Source organism: Medicago sativa, chromosome 6 (genome assembly GCF_051527215.1).
Source record: "Medicago sativa cultivar Bolivia chromosome 6, Bolivia_mono, whole genome shotgun sequence".
NCBI lineage: Eukaryota > Viridiplantae > Streptophyta > Magnoliopsida > Fabales > Fabaceae > Medicago > Medicago sativa.
Window position 1 is genome coordinate 71202808 of NC_140754.1, and position 20409 is coordinate 71223216.

General features: G+C 34.7%; 2 protein-coding genes and 2 long non-coding RNA genes across 5 annotated transcripts; 2 read left to right on the plus strand and 2 right to left on the minus strand.

Moving 5' to 3' along the window:
• Nucleotides 1-3894: 3894 nt before the first annotated feature.
• Nucleotides 3895-7807, plus strand: LOC146916621 (uncharacterized). Of its 2 annotated transcripts, none has more exons than XR_015015173.1 (2): nucleotides 3895-4161; nucleotides 4744-7807. It is a non-coding gene; the product is annotated as an uncharacterized LOC146916621 (long non-coding RNA). The 2 variants fall into 2 exon arrangements; XR_015015174.1 differs by having other exon boundaries at nucleotides 4898-7807.
• A 3898-nt stretch (nucleotides 7808-11705) lies between these two features.
• LOC146916622 (uncharacterized) lies at nucleotides 11706-13294 on the plus strand. The gene is made up of 2 exons (XR_015015175.1): nucleotides 11706-11972; nucleotides 12555-13294. It is a non-coding gene; the product is annotated as an uncharacterized LOC146916622 (long non-coding RNA).
• Nucleotides 13295-14293: 999 nt separating this feature from the next.
• LOC146916623 (uncharacterized) lies at nucleotides 14294-15250 on the minus strand. Its single transcript, XM_085721684.1, has one exon. It carries the CDS (start codon nucleotides 15248-15250, stop codon nucleotides 14294-14296), a length of 957 nt encoding a protein of 318 aa, XP_085577810.1.
• Nucleotides 15251-17271: 2021 nt separating this feature from the next.
• On the minus strand, nucleotides 17272-19643 carry LOC146916624 (F-box/kelch-repeat protein At3g23880-like). Its single transcript, XM_085718639.1, has 2 exons — nucleotides 18197-19643; nucleotides 17272-17356 (listed from the first exon to the last, which is right to left on the minus strand). The coding sequence occupies exon 1, from the start codon at nucleotides 19511-19513 to the stop codon at nucleotides 18212-18214; it is 1302 nt and encodes a 433-aa protein (XP_085574765.1). The 5' UTR covers nucleotides 19514-19643; the 3' UTR covers nucleotides 17272-17356; nucleotides 18197-18211.
• Nucleotides 19644-20409: the final 766 nt, after the last annotated feature.

The following is a 20409-nucleotide window of genomic DNA, read 5'->3' on the forward strand; positions in this document are numbered from 1 at the left end:
GGACTAAAAAGTGTGATTTGTTTTAATTTATAGGGACCAAAAACATAATTAACCCTTAATTCTTTTTGTAGGATTTTTTTTAAGAGATTCTTTTCTTTTTTAATATTAGTTCTTGTTTTTTTTTGGCAATACTAGTTCTTATATCTCTTATAAATTGTCTATAAAAAAATATTAACTCTTTTTGTAGGATTAAAACGTGTTCCTAATAAAATTTAATACAACTAATTTTATAATATGTCTGAAAAAAATAAATTTTTCCTTATAAAAAAGGTCGAAAGAGTAATATTATAATGGGCTAAAATATTTTTCTTCATTTATTCATTGCTCTTATATATTTTTCTATTTGTTTTCGTGTTTTGTATGTTTCATTTTAGAACTTCATTTTTTTATCTCATTTCATTATCAATAAGCTTTTCGATACAATCAGGCATCTCAATAAACAGATGGAAGCTAGGTAAAGATGTGGCCGCCCTAGCTAAAATATGTGCAACCTCATTTGCTTGTCTCCTCATAAACTTAACCTGGGAGTTTGTAAAAAAAGACGAGAATGATCTACGACATTCTCTAATGATCATAGCTCCAAAATTAGATTCATCTCTACGATTACTATGGTAGCTATCCACTACTTTTTTAGAATCAAGTTCAAAAATTACATTATTTATGTGAAAGTCCTTCAACCATCTATCAAAATTGGTTTTAGTCATTATCTTTTCAGACGTTATACGCTTTCATCCTTTTATTTCCATTAGTTGATAGCTAGTTGAAAGTGAACTTGCACATGTGGCGCATGTTTTTTTCTTCGAAACATCCAATATTATTCACGTCGAATGAGTGCAAGGCGCAAAAAAGACATTCGTAAATAAGCCATCAAGGCAACAAACACAAGGTGCCGTATATAGGTGGAACACCGGAAAAAAATAAAAAACACAAACCAAAGGAACCCCATAAAAAAGAGACTAGCCAACGCTAAAGCATGATGCTAAGGTATACAACAGATCCCTAACCAAAAACACTGCAACAAAAAGGTCAACACATGAATACTTCCACATCACAGTCCTCCACTAACAGAACAAAATTGTAGAATCAACACCAGAAAGCAATCACAGAGGCGAGAGGGAAAAGGCAGTACAACTGCTAATCAAACACCTCAATGTTCCAAAAACAGCACAAACACAAAAACAGCCCACTATGCTTAAAGACCAGGCCAAGGGAAATTAGATTTCATAATTTCGATATCATAATTTATGAGGTCTCCGTGAGCTTAGCTCATTGTTAGGGATTTTGCATAATATATGTAGAAGTCAGGGTTCGAACCCCAATCACTCATCTTTTTCACATTTAAAGTGTGTAATCTCCAGCCACAAGGCTACTTGACAAAAAAAAAAAAATACATTTTGTATTTTTTTTTTTGGCTTTACACATACCAAAGGAACTTTTATTTAATTGATATAATTATTTATCACTTTTAAAATACTATTAATCATTTATTATCTAATTATATATTTTCTCTACTTTCTTCCCGAAACTAGGACCGCCGTACTCCTTTCTTCCTCACCCAAAATCTAAATCGGCCGCCGCCATTATGTAGATCAAATCGATGGTGGTGCGAGGAGGGTCTCTGTCCTTCGCACCACCGTACCTTTTCGACGTGTGGTTGCTCTCTCTCCTTCGATGGCAGTAGTTCTAGGCGTTTAACCCTCTCTCGTCGCATTTACTTTCCTTTGGATCGCCGTCGTTTACAGGGATGTGGTGGTTTTCGCTGTCTGAGATTCGTTTTTGGCAGGGTGATTTGCGGTTATGTTTGATTTGAGGCAGATCTGGTGTTTGAATCAGTTTCTCTCTTTTTTCAGAATCTTTTCCATCCGCACCGGTGGTGAAGGAGCACGTTGCTATCGTCGTAAAAGTTGGTTTGTGTTTTGGTGTTTTGTTGTTTCGTTTGGTTGGGACGTTGGTGGTGTTCGTGGTGTGTCGCTGGATGGTTGTCGGTGGTTGTTTGGTTTTCGTGGGTGTCAGACTATTTGATTCGTTTTCTCTCTTGGTTGTGGATAGAGGTTATGTTTGCTTGCAACATAGGTGGTGATGGATCGATCACGATGGTGGTGATGGATCATATCTGGGTGCGCTTATGAATTGTTATGGTTTCGATGGATCTTTGGTTGTGTTGGTTTGTGGTGCTTCATGGTGGTTTTCATGGTGGTGCTGATTTTTTGGGTCTTTTGTGGCGGGGCTCGTGGTGGTTTTTGGTGGTGGTGCTCGTGGCGGTTTTTGGTGGTGCTGCGTATGGTGGCTGGTGTTGTTTTTTGGTGAGGGTTAATGGTGGTTAATGGTAGTTTTGAAGGCGGTGGTGGTACTGGTGTTGGTTTTTGTGGTGGTGCTTGTGGTGGCTAGTGGTGGTTTTTGGCAGTGGTTAGTGATGGTTATGTTTTATCCTTGATGTATGATGGTACAATAGTTTTTGGTTGGCTTTTGCGGGTCTTTGGGAGGTGTGTTTTGGGTGAAGGTGCTTGGGAGAGCTAATGGTGGTGTTTGGGGTTCTATTCTCGGCTGTTTTTCGAAGGTTGTTGGTTGTTGTGTAGGTTTTTACGTTGTTGTTCGGGGGGTTGTGTGCAAGAAGCAGAATGTAGGTGGTGGAAGTTGTTTTTGTGGTAGTTGTGACGTTGTTTGAGGATTTTGGTACAACTTTTGTTTATGTTGATTCGTTGATCGTGGTGTTAGCTTTGTTTTTGGTGTTTCTATTTATTGATTTCGGAGATAGCCCTTTGTTAGGAAGTGTTTCCTATAGGTTTTTTGGTCTTTTTTTTTTTGAATTACGGGTGTATGTGTTTTTCATTCGGGGTTCCCCGTCTATCCTTTGTATGTTGCTATTTAGACTCCTAGCCTAGCACTCCTTGAGCTGATTAAGATTCATTGTGATTTTAATAAATTCCATTTTTGTTTTTTTAAAAAAAAAATCATATATTTTCTCTATGCTTTAAATTACTATGGGTATAAGAAAAAAAAAATTACCATGGGTAGTTTTTTTTGGCATTTACTATGGGTATTTTGACAAACTAATAAGTAATTTTGCATTGAACTTTGATAATGTGTGTGATTGGTTGTGCGGTGACGAAAATTAATTTTGCCTTAATTGATTTGGATAAAAAGTGAGTTAAATTTAAAGTGACATAGCTTGGGGGTAGCCTCTTTCTCCTACAAATAAGAGTATAAAAATTATATTAATTATTTCAAAAAGTCTTTGCATGGACGACTTGCTTATATATAAGTGTCTTACTAAGAGAAATGATATATTGACATCCAATTTTCAACAACTTTTAGGAACAACTCTCTTTCATACTCTCATTATACTTTTATTCTCTCTCTTCCTTTTTCTCTCTCTATTGTCATTGTCCAATAAGAATAGAGGAAAAAGGTTGTCCCTAAAAGTTGTTGAAAATTGGATGTCAAAATATCATTCCTCTCTTACTAATTACTATGCAGTTTGAGTCAAAATGGATTAGTGGTTTAGAAATCCCAATCTTTAAGAGCGTACCAAACAAGAAAATCTCATGGATCCAATCTGTCATACCCCAATTTTTGACCTAAGGATCCTGCATTCATACACCGACACGTGTCACCTGACCCTGATAAGTCTTCGACTTTTCAGTAAAAATTCGACAGAGAGGTATTTTAAAATACCTCATGTTTGGTTTCGAGTTGGACCCTTTTCTCTCATTATTTTATTTTTTTTTTAATTTAAATTTTAATTTCCATCTTCTATTTTAATTTTTGTTTTTAAACTGACTTTAATTTTGGCTTCTTAAAAAATCTTTATTTTTATTATCTATTTTTCTTTTAATCATATTATTATTGTTAGTCTTTATCTTTTTTATTCCATTTTTATTATTCATGTTTGTCCAATAAAAGTCCAAAAACAGTCCAAGTTCGAAGCTACAAGCTGTCACAAGCCTCGCTGCAGATTTCCAGGAACAATTACACGTTCTCTTCCATCCAAATTCAGGAGCCAGCTTTCATTCCAATCCTAAAGGGCAGACTTTTCTACATCTTTAACAAACCCTAATTCACTAACACTGGTACTATAAAAGGAATCACATAATTCATCGGGAAGGGGGGGAGCAGCTTTTCTTTGGCACATTCATTTTCGTTTTTTCCTTCAAACAACAGGTTGAAACCAACACATCACAAACATATTTCACTCATCCATATTCCATATACATGCTTTTTTATTACTTCCATATACATGCTTTTTTAATACTTCCTATCATTATTATTCACGCTATGAATTTCAACATGCACATATTCCACTCTCTTTTTTCTTTTCTTACATTCATACTTCATATACATGATTTTTTTTTTATTACTTCCTTATGATCCATTCCTTTTTTTAATTTGTTTGCTTTTCCTATTTTTTTTTTTTCAATTCAAAATCCAATTGGTCCTTACCCTTTTGTTTACCTTGTTTTTCTTTTCTTTTCCTTTTCCTTTTTATTTGTTGTCTAGTTCATGTTGCTGCCTTAATCATGAATCAAATTCATGTCATCTTTGACTTTTATCAATGATGCAGTAACCTCATCTTTACAACAAGAATTTAATTTTGTCATTTCTTTATAAGATTATTGGTGAAAACTAAAGACCAGCCTTTAGCTTTGTGTTGGTATTTTAGAAAAAGGCTCTATAATAGATTAGTGTTATCAATGGCCTTATTATATGTGCATAAAATGAATTTTTTGGGGTACCACTTTGCAGATCTAACTTATCATGTTTGAGCTGCCAGCAACCCATATATTGACTATAGAGTTTACTTGCTTTGATTCTCAGTTGTAGTTATTCTCCATCGCTACATATATAATTGGGTTCCCATCGTATTGCTACGTCTATGACATATATATTTTGATTCCAGTACATTACTTGTTGCTGAGTCACTCTGTTTCAATTCCAATTCCAATTACCAATTGCCTGCTGCCCCTTTCGTTCTTATTAACTTGCCCCGTTGTGGTGCTTCGATGTGCTTCTGTTGTGTTTGTCGTGGCTGCTCTCTTGCATATTTATCATTCATTGATCTGTCCATATTTATTTCATGTCATTTATATTTTATCGCATGGATTTAGCATGTACATTAGGTCGATGTAAAACATTTGTATTTCCTTTGCATCTTTATTATCTTATGTTTTTTAGATTAGGCTGCATATTCATCATTCATTTATTTGTCCATATTTATTGACATCGCATGGGATTTAGAATGTATATTTAGGCTTAATGTAAATTAATCATGCATATTTATTTTTCCGCAGCCTTTAGAATGTAAATATAGGTTTAATGTAATTTATTTATTTTATTGCAGACCATAGAATGTATTAATAGGTATTTTTTGTAATAGCTTAGGTGCATGTGTGCGTGAGTGGGTGTATGTTTATTTTTATGCTTGTTAGTTTAGGTAAAAGGCCTTTGTGGTGGTCCAACGCCACCATGAGGTCCCTACGCTCTTATTTCTTTATGCTCCGTTAGTTAACTTTTATTCTAATTATTTGAAAACTACAAAAACATGCAAATAGTCCAAAAATCACAAAAATATTTTCTTAAATAAACCTCGATCTTAAATCGAGTGACGTCTTTTTGTTTTTCTTTTCTTAATCAAATATCAATCAATCTAATTTATTTTCGAGTCCATTTTCTTTCAATATTAAAAAATACAAACAAATATCATTTGCCACTTTGGCTTTCTTTTATTTTAAAACTTTTTTTCAAACTAATAAAAAACACACAACCAATCAAACGTCAGTTTTTTTTACCACGAACTACGTGATTTTGATCCTTCACGGGTACGTAGGCAGAGGACCCTGTCCTTCCAAATCAATAAAATGTAGATAACTAGGTCTTTCTTTTAATCATTCAAAATTTCATCTTTTTTCAAAAATAAGCAAGTTATAGCACATTATTTAAATAAAACTAAAAGGTTCCCGTAGAGTACTACGGACATAAAGGGTGCTAACACCTTCCCTTTATGTAACCAACCCCCGGACCCCCAATTTAAATAAATTTTTTTCAAAGTCGTGAAATAATTAGTGAGTCAATAAGCTAATCACATAGCCTTTGATCTCCGAAAAATGACGCGACAGAAATGGCGACTCCGCTGGGGACACCTTAAGAGGGTTGAGCCTAACTTGGCTTTATTTAACTATTGTGCTATAACTTGCTTTTAAAAAAATAAAAAAAAATAAAAGATGGAAATTCGTGTATATATTTGTTCTTCCTTCTTCTTTCTTCTAACGTGAGTGGTGAGATAAGTCCTACACCCGGACTTGAGAGAAATTTAAGATAGGACGGTGGTATAATCATAGTGCCTTGCCAAGAGTGAATTTTGGTTTGTGACACATGTGATAACCCCACTCAACTGAGGGATCTTGGAAGTATACTATGTTGGCATGAGTATTCGTGTTTGGCATGTTATTTTCAAGTGACTGTCGAAAGTTGAGGACCTTTAGTTACCTTTAACCCCTCTTGGCCTTTTAGGACGTGGTGCGGTGGCTAATCATGAGTAATCTTGGTTTAGTTGATACGCGATACTACACTCAGACGAGACTTCCTTACAGATGTTATTGGAACGGAAGTATTTCCGTAACCTGATAGTGTTCGGAAGTGGTTGATAACTCTGGGAACTTGGTAGAACCCGTGATACAGGTACATTTGAAAACCATAGTCCTTACCAATGGCGTTGTTACCCTTGACTCCAACATGTGGACTTGACCTCACCACCATGTATTCTATGTACTTTGAGCATAAACATGCATGCATTCATTCATTCATAAAAACTTTTTCTCATCAAAACATCGAAAGACTTAGATAAGTTCTTGTAAACATCGGAGGTGTGGACCTTATAAGAGGGATACCAAGGAATACAGTTTCAAAAGTCTTAAACTAGACCTTAGCTTTGTTGGGGACTTTGTCTTTGGCTTTGCTTTTGTTCTTAAGGGAACCGTTTTTAATATCTCAAATTATCAAATGAAACAACGTTCCTTATGATGTTTACAATTACCTTGACAAGTCCTTCGATAAATAAAAATGTGTCTACTTTTGCATAACATCATGCATTTCATAGTCTCAATTCCGAGTCTCACAAGTTTTCCTTCTCCATAAAAGGTCAACCCACTTCAAAAGTGTCATGGCGTCCTCGTCTGAAACCAACTCGCACCTACAGCACTCGTGCAAACAAAAAAAGTGAACATATCAGTCTGAACAAGAGATCACAACACTCCAGGCCGATTCAGAGAGACTGAGCACGCTGGTGGTTTCACTGGTAGCTTCGCAAAATCAGCCGTAGTTCCAACAAGGGCCCGATCGCCAACATCAACAACAGCCTCGACAACAGGCTCCGAAGATGCAGTTTGACCCAATCCCAATGACGTATGCGGAGCTGCTTCCCATCTTGCTAATGAAGAACCTTGTCCAAACTAGAAAGCCTCCTCGAGTGCCCAACGAGTTGCCGGTTGGGTATCAATCTGACCTCTCCTGTACCTTTCATCAAGGAGCACCCGGCCATGACATTGAGCACTGTCTCTCTTTGAAGATTGAAGTCCAGAAGCTGATTGAAGCCAATATATTGCTCTTCGAAGATTGAATTCGGGCTTGCAAGCTACATTTGGGTCGTTTTTGATGTTCTTTCTACTACTTATCTGTTCAAATAATGCGTTGGTTTGTTGTTTGCTGCTTTTCAAAAAATATCCTTTCGTTCTGCCCGAGACGACTGTGAACTTGTGTAGGGCTTTTGCTTTAAGTATTTTCATCATTAATAAAAAGGTCGTTTTGATCCCGACTTTGTTTTTATTTTGTGCTTTGTTCTGGAAAAATGGTAATACAAAAAAATATAATCATTCTCAAATATCTGCATAATCATAACTTACACTTGTCAAAACCAATAATCAAATCATGCATTAATAAACCCGTTAAACACGTTAACCATGTACTCTCTTCCAACTTTGAGTTCCCTGTGTCCGAAGCTGAAGAAGGAAAATGAAGAGATTCTCGACGAGATCTCTCACATATTGGGGCATCTTAGCCATTGAAGCTGCAAACAAAATATCAAGAAGATTGTCCAGATGATGGCATTCACTGGCATTGACTGATAAAGACTGGCTCGGGGTGTTACCATTCGCTTTGCTCAGATATCGTACTTCAGTACACATTTCAACAGGGGCAACCCCCCTCCTTCCCCAATATGCAACATGGAGGTCGTGCTTTCCGTGAAGGTCGAAGTCCCGTCAATAGGAGTTCTGCTAAAGTCCAAGCTTGATCGAATTTAAACACATGACGACCTTGTGCAAACATATCAAAAGAGGTTTGAAACAAACTTCTAACAAAAAGGTTCGTCCCCATGAATTTCAAGAAGGAGACTTCATGCCTAAAAAGGTAATACTTTCCAACCAGACTCCAGGGGCAAGTGGACGCCTAATTATGAAGGTTCATGTGCAAAAACTTTTACAACTATGGATGATGACAAACACACACGTCATATGAATGCCGGTGCAGTCAAGAAATACTCTGTCAAAAATAGAAAGCTCGATAAGTCGCAAACCTGAAAAGGCGGCTTAGGCAAAAATGAGCGTCTCGGTGGACTGAAAACCCGAAAGGGCGGTCCAGGCAAAAATTAGAGACATGAACAAAAATGATTATCCTGATAGATTGAAACCCGAAAAGGGCGATCTATGCAAAAGTTAAGGATCATGACAAAGTAACTGCATCCAGTCAAGCACCATCCACTTGGGGGCATCCAGCTGTCAAAAGACCTCTGATTCGAAGCATCTGCAGATCAAAGACTCGGAACTGGGGCATTCAAAGTTGTCAGGGAGTATAACGGTTATTGTGTTCAATGTACCTTTCCCATATATTTAATATTTTCCAATTTTTTTCAAAGATCCGTGGAGCCATGCCATTGGTAGGCCACCACTCAATTCATCAAATTCGAGCCTGTGCCCATTTATTTGGAACTCTCATTTATTCTATTTGCAAATTTCTTCTATTTTTGATGGCAATACTTGAAGCAAAATTTTTTTCAAAATACAAAAACCTTTTTTTACATCTTTTGAAAAGTGTGAACAACAAACGCACTCTCTTTGAACTTGTGAGTAGTCGAAGCGTACATCAGCATCCGCCTCGAGAACGGTTACATTCCGGAAGAGAAACATGTCTAAACACAATGGAGGGGACCTCTGCTTCAAGCAAGATGCTTTCACAGTCAAAAAAAAAAAAAAAAACAAAACAAAAAGAAATACAAAAATAAATGCTCGCTAAGTTGAAAACCTGAAAAGGCGGCTTAGGCAATAGAGAGCGTCCCGGTGGACTGAAAACCTGAAAGGGCAGCCCAGGCAAAAATTAGGGGCACAAAAAAAAGGAATATATTCCCGGTGGACTGAAAACCCGAAAGGGCGGTCCAGGCAAAAGTTAGGGATTTTCAAAACAAAAAAATATACAAAAAAAAAACATGACTGTTGAAGCATGCCAGAGGAAAGACACTCCGCGCTGATTTACGAATGGTGACTTCTTCCAGACTTTTGGTTAAACAATGGGCTTTCTCCCCAAGATTCATCGGTTGCTATTCACCAGTTGCTACCTTGTGCCAGGTTTCACACCGTCAACGGCTCGATTGGTTCACAATAATATCATCTCCAAGGAAGTTTGTCGAGTGTTTGTACTGCGATGTCAATCCGCCTCCCGTCTTACCTGTCGTGTCATGTCTCATCGAGTTCACCGGTCATATACAGTTCGTACAGTCATACAAATTACGTTCAGACATTTATACATTCATACATTAATACTTTCACATATTCATACACAACATATACACAATATCAATTCATACATGGTTGCATCAGTCACCTAGTGTTTGGTCATATCTTTTCGTTTCAGTCTTCAATTGTTTCAAGCTGCCAGTCCTAAACAACGGACCGCTTGAGTTTACTTTTTGTCTTGTTTCAAGCTGCCAGTTCCAAACAACGGACCGCTTGAGTTTACCTTTCATCATGCGATCAGTTCCAACTAATGAACAGTTCGAGGTCACATTTTATTTTCACAAAAGTGACGTCCCCTGCTTTGTCAGAAAACGAGATGTCACTCAATCTTTATCTTCTCAAGTATCTCATTCCCCGCATGGTCGGATTACGGAATATCAAATGTGTCTTTCCCCGGTTTGTCGGATTACGGAAGATCAAAACCATTCCCCGGTTTAACGGATTACGGAATATCAAATCACCATTCCCCGTTTTGTCGGATTACGGAATATCAAATATCATTCCCCGTTTTGTCGGATTACGGAATATCAAGTGTTTCATTCCCCGGTTTAACGGATTACGGAATATCAAATCACCATTCCCCGTTTTGTCGGATTACGGAATATCAAATATCATTCCCCGTTTTGTCGGATTACGGAATATCAAGTGTTTCATTCCCCAGTTTAACGGATTACGGAATATCAAATCATCATTCCCCGTTTTGTCGGTTTCATTCCCCGGTTTAACGGATTACGGAATATCAAATATCATTCCCCGTTTTGTCGGATTACGGAATATCAAGTGTTTCATTCCCCGGTTTAACGGATTACGGAATATCAAATCATCATTCCCCGTTTTGTCGGTTTCATTCCCCGGTTTAACGGATTACGGAATATCAAATCATCATTCCCCGTTTTGTCGGATTACGGAATATCAAGTGTTTCATTCCCCGGTTTAACGGATTACGGAATATCAAATCATCATTCCCCGTTTTTTCGGATCACGGAATATCAAGTGTTTCATTCCCCGGTTTGTCGGATTACGGAAGGTCAAAGTCATCATTCCCCGTTTTATCGGATGACGGAATGTCAACAATGTCATCTCCTGGTATGTCGGATGACGAGACGCCACTCAATTTCTGTTCTCTCAAGTGTCGTTCCCTGTTTTGTCGGATGACGGAATGACAAAAGTATCATCCTTAGTGTGTCTGGTTCAGAGATGTCACCAATCAAATTTAACTTCAAGTGTCAGTTTCTACAAACCATCAGTTTACAAATACATTTTAAAATTCCCAGTGTCTGTTCAAGATTTTGTTTCCTTTCATTTGTCTTCATATCATCAACACGATAGTAGACAATTATTTTCCCCAGTGAAACTACATTCCCGCTAGCGGAGTCGGATCCCATTCTTCAACGAATTTGGGTATCCCGTTTTTGTTTCTCGTCTCAGTCAAGTCATATTTGTCGTCCTGCATTCATACTAGCATTTCACGAGCATTCATAGCATCTTAGGTCCAAAATTGGTGTACTTTGTATTTAAGTCTCTTCGGTCCGATCGAATCAAAGATTCCATCTTCAAATCTCCGGACGAAGAAACTTAAATAGGGGCATCTGTCATACCCCAATTTTTGACCTAAGGATCCTGCATTCATACACCGACACGTGTCACCTGACCCTGATAAGTCTTCGACTTTTCAGTAAAAATTCGACAGAGAGGTATTTTAAAATACCTCATGTTTGGTTTCGAGTTGGACCCTTTTCTCTCATTATTTTATTTTTTTTTAATTTAAATTTTAATTTCCATCTTCTATTTTAATTTTTGTTTTTAAACTGACTTTAATTTTGGCTTCTTAAAAAATCTTTATTTTTATTATCTATTTTTCTTTTAATCATATTATTATTGTTAGTCTTTATCTTTTTTATTCCATTTTTATTATTCATGTTTGTCCAATAAAAGTCCAAAAACAGTCCAAGTTCGAAGCTACAAGCTGTCACAAGCCTCGCTGCAGATTTCCAGGAACAATTACACGTTCTCTTCCATCCAAATTCAGGAGCCAGCTTTCATTCCAATCCTAAAGGGCAGACTTTTCTACATCTTTAACAAACCCTAATTCACTAACACTGGTACTATAAAAGGAATCACATAATTCATCGGGAAGGGGGGGAGCAGCTTTTCTTTGGCACATTCATTTTCGTTTTTTCCTTCAAACAACAGGTTGAAACCAACACATCACAAACATATTTCACTCATCCATATTCCATATACATGCTTTTTTATTACTTCCATATACATGCTTTTTTAATACTTCCTATCATTATTATTCACGCTATGAATTTCAACATGCACATATTCCACTCTCTTTTTTCTTTTCTTACATTCATACTTCATATACATGATTTTTTTTTTATTACTTCCTTATGATCCATTCCTTTTTTTAATTTGTTTGCTTTTCCTATTTTTTTTTTTTCAATTCAAAATCCAATTGGTCCTTACCCTTTTGTTTACCTTGTTTTTCTTTTCTTTTCCTTTTCCTTTTTATTTGTTGTCTAGTTCATGTTGCTGCCTTAATCATGAATCAAATTCATGTCATCTTTGACTTTTATCAATGATGCAGTAACCTCATCTTTACAACAAGAATTTAATTTTGTCATTTCTTTATAAGATTATTGGTGAAAACTAAAGACCAGCCTTTAGCTTTGTGTTGGTATTTTAGAAAAAGGCTCTATAATAGATTAGTGTTATCAATGGCCTTATTATATGTGCATAAAATGAATTTTTTGGGGTACCACTTTGCAGATCTAACTTATCATGTTTGAGCTGCCAGCAACCCATATATTGACTATAGAGTTTACTTGCTTTGATTCTCAGTTGTAGTTATTCTCCATCGCTACATATATAATTGGGTTCCCATCGTATTGCTACGTCTATGACATATATATTTTGATTCCAGTACATTACTTGTTGCTGAGTCACTCTGTTTCAATTCCAATTCCAATTACCAATTGCCTGCTGCCCCTTTCGTTCTTATTAACTTGCCCCGTTGTGGTGCTTCGATGTGCTTCTGTTGTGTTTGTCGTGGCTGCTCTCTTGCATATTTATCATTCATTGATCTGTCCATATTTATTTCATGTCATTTATATTTTATCGCATGGATTTAGCATGTACATTAGGTCGATGTAAAACATTTGTATTTCCTTTGCATCTTTATTATCTTATGTTTTTTAGATTAGGCTGCATATTCATCATTCATTTATTTGTCCATATTTATTGACATCGCATGGGATTTAGAATGTATATTTAGGCTTAATGTAAATTAATCATGCATATTTATTTTTCCGCAGCCTTTAGAATGTAAATATAGGTTTAATGTAATTTATTTATTTTATTGCAGACCATAGAATGTATTAATAGGTATTTTTTGTAATAGCTTAGGTGCATGTGTGCGTGAGTGGGTGTATGTTTATTTTTATGCTTGTTAGTTTAGGTAAAAGGCCTTTGTGGTGGTCCAACGCCACCATGAGGTCCCTACGCTCTTATTTCTTTATGCTCCGTTAGTTAACTTTTATTCTAATTATTTGAAAACTACAAAAACATGCAAATAGTCCAAAAATCACAAAAATATTTTCTTAAATAAACCTCGATCTTAAATCGAGTGACGTCTTTTTGTTTTTCTTTTCTTAATCAAATATCAATCAATCTAATTTATTTTCGAGTCCATTTTCTTTCAATATTAAAAAATACAAACAAATATCATTTGCCACTTTGGCTTTCTTTTATTTTAAAACTTTTTTTCAAACTAATAAAAAACACACAACCAATCAAACGTCAGTTTTTTTTACCACGAACTACGTGATTTTGATCCTTCACGGGTACGTAGGCAGAGGACCCTGTCCTTCCAAATCAATAAAATGTAGATAACTAGGTCTTTCTTTTAATCATTCAAAATTTCATCTTTTTTCAAAAATAAGCAAGTTATAGCACATTATTTAAATAAAACTAAAAGGTTCCCGTAGAGTACTACGGACATAAAGGGTGCTAACACCTTCCCTTTATGTAACCAACCCCCGGACCCCCAATTTAAATAAATTTTTTTCAAAGTCGTGAAATAATTAGTGAGTCAATAAGCTAATCACATAGCCTTTGATCTCCGAAAAATGACGCGACACAATCAATTTAGACACCCATACTAATGATCATTTCATTATCTTAAATTAAGTTTAACATATATAGATAGACTCTCCTTCGGAACCAATTATTTACTTACGAGTAAATTACACTTCATTCCCCTCAAAGATGCTTGAATTAAACTCTTCTCCTCTCTTATGTTTTTTTTTGATAAGGCCAATAGGAAGGTTAGGCATCAAGGTGTCGCTGAAGCATCCCAACTAGGTTGGCACCCCACAGGACACCCATCCTCTACCGCCAACCTAATAAATAATATTATTAAAAAAAGGGGAAAAATATGTACAAAAGAGGGGGGACTAGGCCAAAACCCTCAAGAAAAAAAGAGCAAAAAAAAGAACAGACAAAAAAGCCTACGGAAATCTATAGTTAGGTAGGCCATTTCTGTCTCTAGCAAAATCTACCGAAAGAGTAGCCGGCATAGACTGGAACCAAGTATCAGAAGTCACATTTTGACCCAACACAGCCAAAGCATCTGCACAACAATTACCTTCTCTATAAATGTGAGAACAAATCACCATTAATCCAAGTTGCATGCAATTATGCCAACGATTCCTTAACTTCAACGGAATAATAGAGTGATTATGAAAAGCCTGAACCGCAGTAGACGAATCACTCTCAAGCCACAACCTAGACCAATTGTGAGAAGCAGCAAATTCCATAGCATACATCATACCTGCAAGTTCAGCCTCTAAAACATTTCCATGACCAAGATTACAAGCAAAACTACCCAAATAAGTACCACGAAAGTCTCTGAAAATTCCCCCACAAGAAGAATTAAAATTAAGAACCGAACCATCAGTGTTCGACTTAACCCAAGAAATGGTTGGAGGTTTCCAAATTACCGCTATAATCTCTTTAACACGCCTGTAAGAAGGAGGGATTAAAAAATTATTTAGAACAGCCCCATCCGCAAGAATACAATTACCTTTGGAGTTGGTACCCGACAAAGCAACTAGTGACGAGATTTTAGCCATCGAAGCATGAATGGAGACGTTTGCGGAGCTGAAACGAATCGCATTCCTAGCCAACCAGATTGTGTGAACCGTGTGAACCAGTGCAGCCGCAAACACATCCAGCAATTGGGAGCTGCACGACCTCGGTATGCACTCAAGAATTGAGGAACAAGAAACCAAGGAAATATTGCATCGAAGTTGAAGACTCAGCCATTTCCAAATAATTGTTGCAAATTCACAATGGAGAAACAGATGGGATGAAGTTTCTTCATGGCTGAAACATAAAACACATACCGACACTAAGGTGCAGCCACGGAAACGAAGATTCTCATCTGTCGGAAGCTTGGACAGCATCAAACGCCAAAAAACAAATGAGTGCGAAGGAGGAATACAAGATCTCCATATAACAGCCGGCCAATCAAGTCTTGCTAGAGGAGGGTGCAAGAACAAATGCGCTAATTTGGAAGTTAGGACGCCATCGGAAGCGTGTTTCCAAATTAGTTTATCGGGCAACGGAGAAACCGGTAAAGTAATATTCGAAATAGCTTCAGCCACATTTGGAAAATCAATGAGCGGAGAAGGGATCTGCCATATAAGATGCTTGAATTACAACCCCCTTCCATTAATAATTAAATATGCACTACACTTTAATCTATTTTAACATAAATAAATATTTTTATGATATATATTAATTTTGAACCACCATTTATGAAAAATTAATTCATTTCTTTATAATTTAATGATAATTAAATTTAAATATTTTCCTAATGATTTTATATTTTAGAGTATAAAATTAACTTTTAAATAACCATGTTTTATTGTCTTTAGTAATTTTTCACATATTTTAATTTTATTTTGGATTGTTTCATATTTTATAATAAGTTTTAAAACTACATGTTAATGAAATTGTGAATAAAAAATAGCGAAAAATACGTATTCAATTTTTTATTATATTATAATAGACCCGAAATACTATTTTTTTTCGAAGTGCGTTAAATTATTATTTTTTTGCTAGATTATTAGAAATGAAAAAAAATATTGAAGGAGTAAAGTGTAGATTTTAACATAAGAGGGGAGATGAATGTAATTCAAGCTTCTCTGAAGGGATGAGAGTGAAAAGTATTCTAATATGTTTTGAATAAGAGGGGAGGGGAGTGTATATTTTAACATATGAGGGAAGTGGAGGGTAATTCAAGCATCTTTAAGGGTAGGGGAGTGTAATTTACTCTTAACTTATCAAGAGTCTCCACAGGTGGAACCCGTGACAGATTTAGTTTAACATAATTAATTAGGTGTCTTTGAAAGTCTTAATTTTTGCGTGGAGATTGCTTTGTGACACATTATGAACAAAATCAAATTTGGTGATTCGCGATATCATTTCTGCTTAGCACTTGTTTCTCACTTGCAACACCTTTGGTTCTCTTTGGCAGTTAGTGCGGTCATGGATTGGTTTCTTGGGTGCGGATACTCAGGTTCTTTCAACTTCAATCAATTTATTTATTCAATAGGTAGTTTGAAAGTTCGGCGCTCGTTCTTGCAGCTTATATGACTCCTTCGTGTGTGGGTGATGTGGAATGAACGTAATAATAAATTATTTTAGAATTTATATTGTTCCATGCCATAGTTGCTGGATAAAGTTAAGTTTTATTTCTTTTGGTGGCTGAAAGTAGAGAATGCCAATTTTGTTTATGGATTTCAGCATTGGTGGTTGAGTCTGTTTGCATGTTTGGACATGCTAATTTATTTTGAAACTTTTGACCGGCTGTTTATAAATTTTAGTGTTTTTTTATATGTCTTATGCTAAGGAGACTACTTTGTCAGTGTTCATATATTATTTTTTTATGTAAAAAAAAAAAAAAGAGACTTGTGTCATATTGCGAATATCATATAAGTTCCTAGGATTAAAATATAGTTAATCAATAAAAGTCTTCTAGAGTTTAGATATTTTTTAACTAGTTATAACATTTTTAAAGATGTTGTTTCAAGTAGTGTTTAAGTTTATAAGGTGTCACTTTACACTCGATATTTTAAGTGAAATTATTTAAATATTATTTTTTTACAAGAATTCAAGTATTAATTAAAAATACTTCTTAGGTCATTTTATATTTTTATCAATTAATTAAATATTTAATTTTATCTTAAAAAATTAACCAAACTAATTGTCACTTTTATTAGTATGATACAAAAATACATTCTTTGATCACTATTATAAGCAAAACTTTACATTTTATATTAATTCAATTAATGATGTGTATGGTATTTATTATCGACCACATACATCATTTAATGAATGAATATAAAATACAAAGTTTTGCTTATAATAGTAACCGAATGGTGTAGTTCTTTTTCGAATAAAAAACCTATGTAACTATCAATTCAAAGAATAAATACCGGTACTATCAAATTGTATAGAGTAGAAATTTTGAAATGTATATATTACAATTGAAAAATGAAATACACCTTGACAGTGACGGATCCAGAAAATTTAATATGTAGGGGCATGATAACTTATTTATTTTGAATATTTATACAAAAAGAGAAATGTTGGGAACACTCTCTCAAATATTCACTCTTTTATGAGTTTCACTTTATATGTAATCCATTTCCAAAGTGTGAACTCATATGAATTTTATAAAATAAAAAAAAAAAACGATTTAGAGAGCGGTCATAGCGGTTCTCATACAAATCATATAAATGTTTAAGCGATAAAATAATGATATCATTCTCGTTAAAACAAACAATGGATATAACAAAAATTATAGCATTATATATCAAAACAAAAATTTAAGATAGTTTTTTTTTCAACACTATCAAATAAATTACTACTATAGACGATCATTCAAAAATCTATCTCCAGATAAACTATGAGAAGTTGATATTTCGAAAGATTTATTGCTATGAAACTCCTTTTTACTTGTATTAATTAGCCCTATCATTTAAGTTCATGAGATAAAAAATATATATGAGTAAAAAGCTTGCACTTTTCTTTGTAATTTGGGTGTGGTAGTAGTATGTGGAGAAGTAGTTATTATTTATTTATTTCATTAGCTGAAACCTATGGTTTCTCTTTTGAAGCATCTCTGTTTTAACAAAATATAATGGCTTATCTTAAAATGTTGAAAACGTCTTGGTTACCGAGGCAAAGTCGAAGTAAGTTTTCACAAGTTGTGAGTTGTGTGGGGTCAATACAATTTTTGAAGTAGGGGCAAAACATCAAAATATTCAATTATTGGTTAAAAAGTAATTAAGCTTATGGGGTCAGCTGCCCCCAATTTACATGGGGTGGATCCGTGCCTGCACCTTGAGTGGGCCATTTCAAAAATGGTTATGCCCCCTTTGAAGTGAAACAAGGCTTTCCTTGTATACAACAGCTCTAAATGAATCATCAAACTTGTCATAATATTTGACTTTTACATCCCTTCTTTTTTGTAAGTCATCACAAACAAACGATTGATGTTCATTCAACACCAACTCATCATTATTGCATTTCCAAAGAAAACGATTACTCCCATTAAACACCATAAGCCTATCAACCACATATTCCATAGGCCAAACACTGTATTGCTTAATCCAAGACCCTTCATCCCAATAATCTCTCATCACCCAAACATCAAAGTGTTTCACATTTCCTCTTATAGGGTAAACAATGACACCAATTGTACTAGATTCCTCAAAGGGTGCTAATGTTGCAAAAGTTTCTTTTGAAGAGTCACATATTTTTGGTACTTTAATTTTTCTAAAAACTTCATTGACAATGTCAAATGACAAAATAAAATCTTCTTTTATACCTGCTGATTCATTGTTAACAAAGCTCCACCAGTGACAACAATTGTTCACATAAGTATAAACCCTAGATAAAGATGAACCACAAATTTCAATGGGAAGAGGAAGAGTTTTAGCATCAAGTTTTCTCCAAGAGTTGGAGTTAAGACTGTATAACTCAGCTGCCCAAAACCCTTTTTGTCTTTCATCTGTTTGCTTTAACCAAATATCTTTAAGCATAACAACTTTATAGTCATTAGTTTTTGGATCAAAACCAAAACTAGCATAATCAGTGAGAGAATAAATACCATTTGAATCTGTCAAATGGGATTCAGGTAAAGACTTGAACTGTCTTAGAGAAGGGTTCATCAAGACATTTGGATTTCCTTGAAGGAAGTATATGCCATTGCATGGCCCCATAATTTCAGACCAATATTTGTGGTCAGAATTGTATTCTTCTGGAGGGTTCAAAAGAGTAGAGTTAACATGGTTTTTGGGATCATTGAAAGTCAAAGAAAGAAGAGAAATATTAGTTTTGAGGCTAGGAAAAAAGGGTCTTTGAATGGCTAAGAGATGCTCCTCTTGGCTATAAAGTTGGTTGTGGAAAGAATAGTAATTGGTTGTAAAATGAGGATCAGCTATGAGATGGAACCATGATTTGCAAACACACTTGCATTTCAGTAACTCTTTTGCAGGCAACCTTGAGAGGATGTTGGATACCGATTCTTGTGGCAAATTCTCCATGCTTATTACCATCTCCTTTTTTGGTCTTTGAACTCCTAACCATGATTTAGAAAACTGAATCATCTTGATTGCAAAATATGAAAGAAAGCAAAAAAAGAAAAAAGAAAGCATGATCAATTTTTGGGGTAATGAAAGGAGTTTTGAATTGCTTTGGTTGTGATAGAGATTGTGTGCATATTTGGAAAAAAATCAGAAATACTTATAGATAAGTTCCCCAAAATGTTATCCTTACCACTTACCAGATACTAAAAATCAGAAATACTTATAGATAAGTTTCCCAAAATGCCATCCTCTCAAAAAAAAAGGGTTTCCCAAAATGTTATCCTTACCAACTACTATCATCTACATTGATAGTGACTTGGTCATTATTGTGTAGTTGGAATGTTTCACGTTTTGACCTTAAAATTTTCTAGGGTGAATAGTGTTTTTCACCCTGTAATATAGATCATTTTCGGTTTTCACCCTTATGAAATTTTCGGTCTGATTTGCACCCTTGTAAAAAAAAAAAAAAGTCCGAAAAACACCCCTCCCCCATCCAGCTCACCAAAATCGCCTATGTGGCGCTGAGTTGGCTTTTATTTTATTTTATTTTTATTTTTTTCTTGCCACATCAGATATTATTATTAAAAAATTTAAAAAATAATAAAAATTAATTTAAAAATAAAAAAAATAATTTAAAAAATATGAAAATTAATTTTTGAAAATAAAAAATTGTAATTTTTGAAAATTAATTTTTTTTTTATATTTTTGAAAAAAATTCTTAAATTTTTTTTTATTATCAAAACTTTTACGATTTTTTTATTCTGGAATTTTTATTTTCAAAATTTTAAAAATTAGATAAAAACAGAAAATATAATCACATTTTTTCGAAATTAAAATATTTAATAAAATCTGGAATTTAAATTTCAATATACAAAAAAGGCAAATGATTTTACGAAATTTTTTTTAAAAAAAAATTTTCGAATCTGGAACTTTTTTTCGAAAAGCCAAAACTTTTCGAAAAACTT

Bases quoted from the DNA above. Each gene is read 5' to 3' on its own strand.
- LOC146916623 (XM_085721684.1), bottom strand. From the start codon at position 15,250: ATGCTGTCCAAGCTTCCGACAGATGAGAATCTTCGTTTCCGTGGCTGC.
- LOC146916624 (XM_085718639.1), bottom strand. From the start codon at position 19,513: ATGCTTTCTTTTTTCTTTTTTTGCTTTCTTTCATATTTTGCAATCAAG.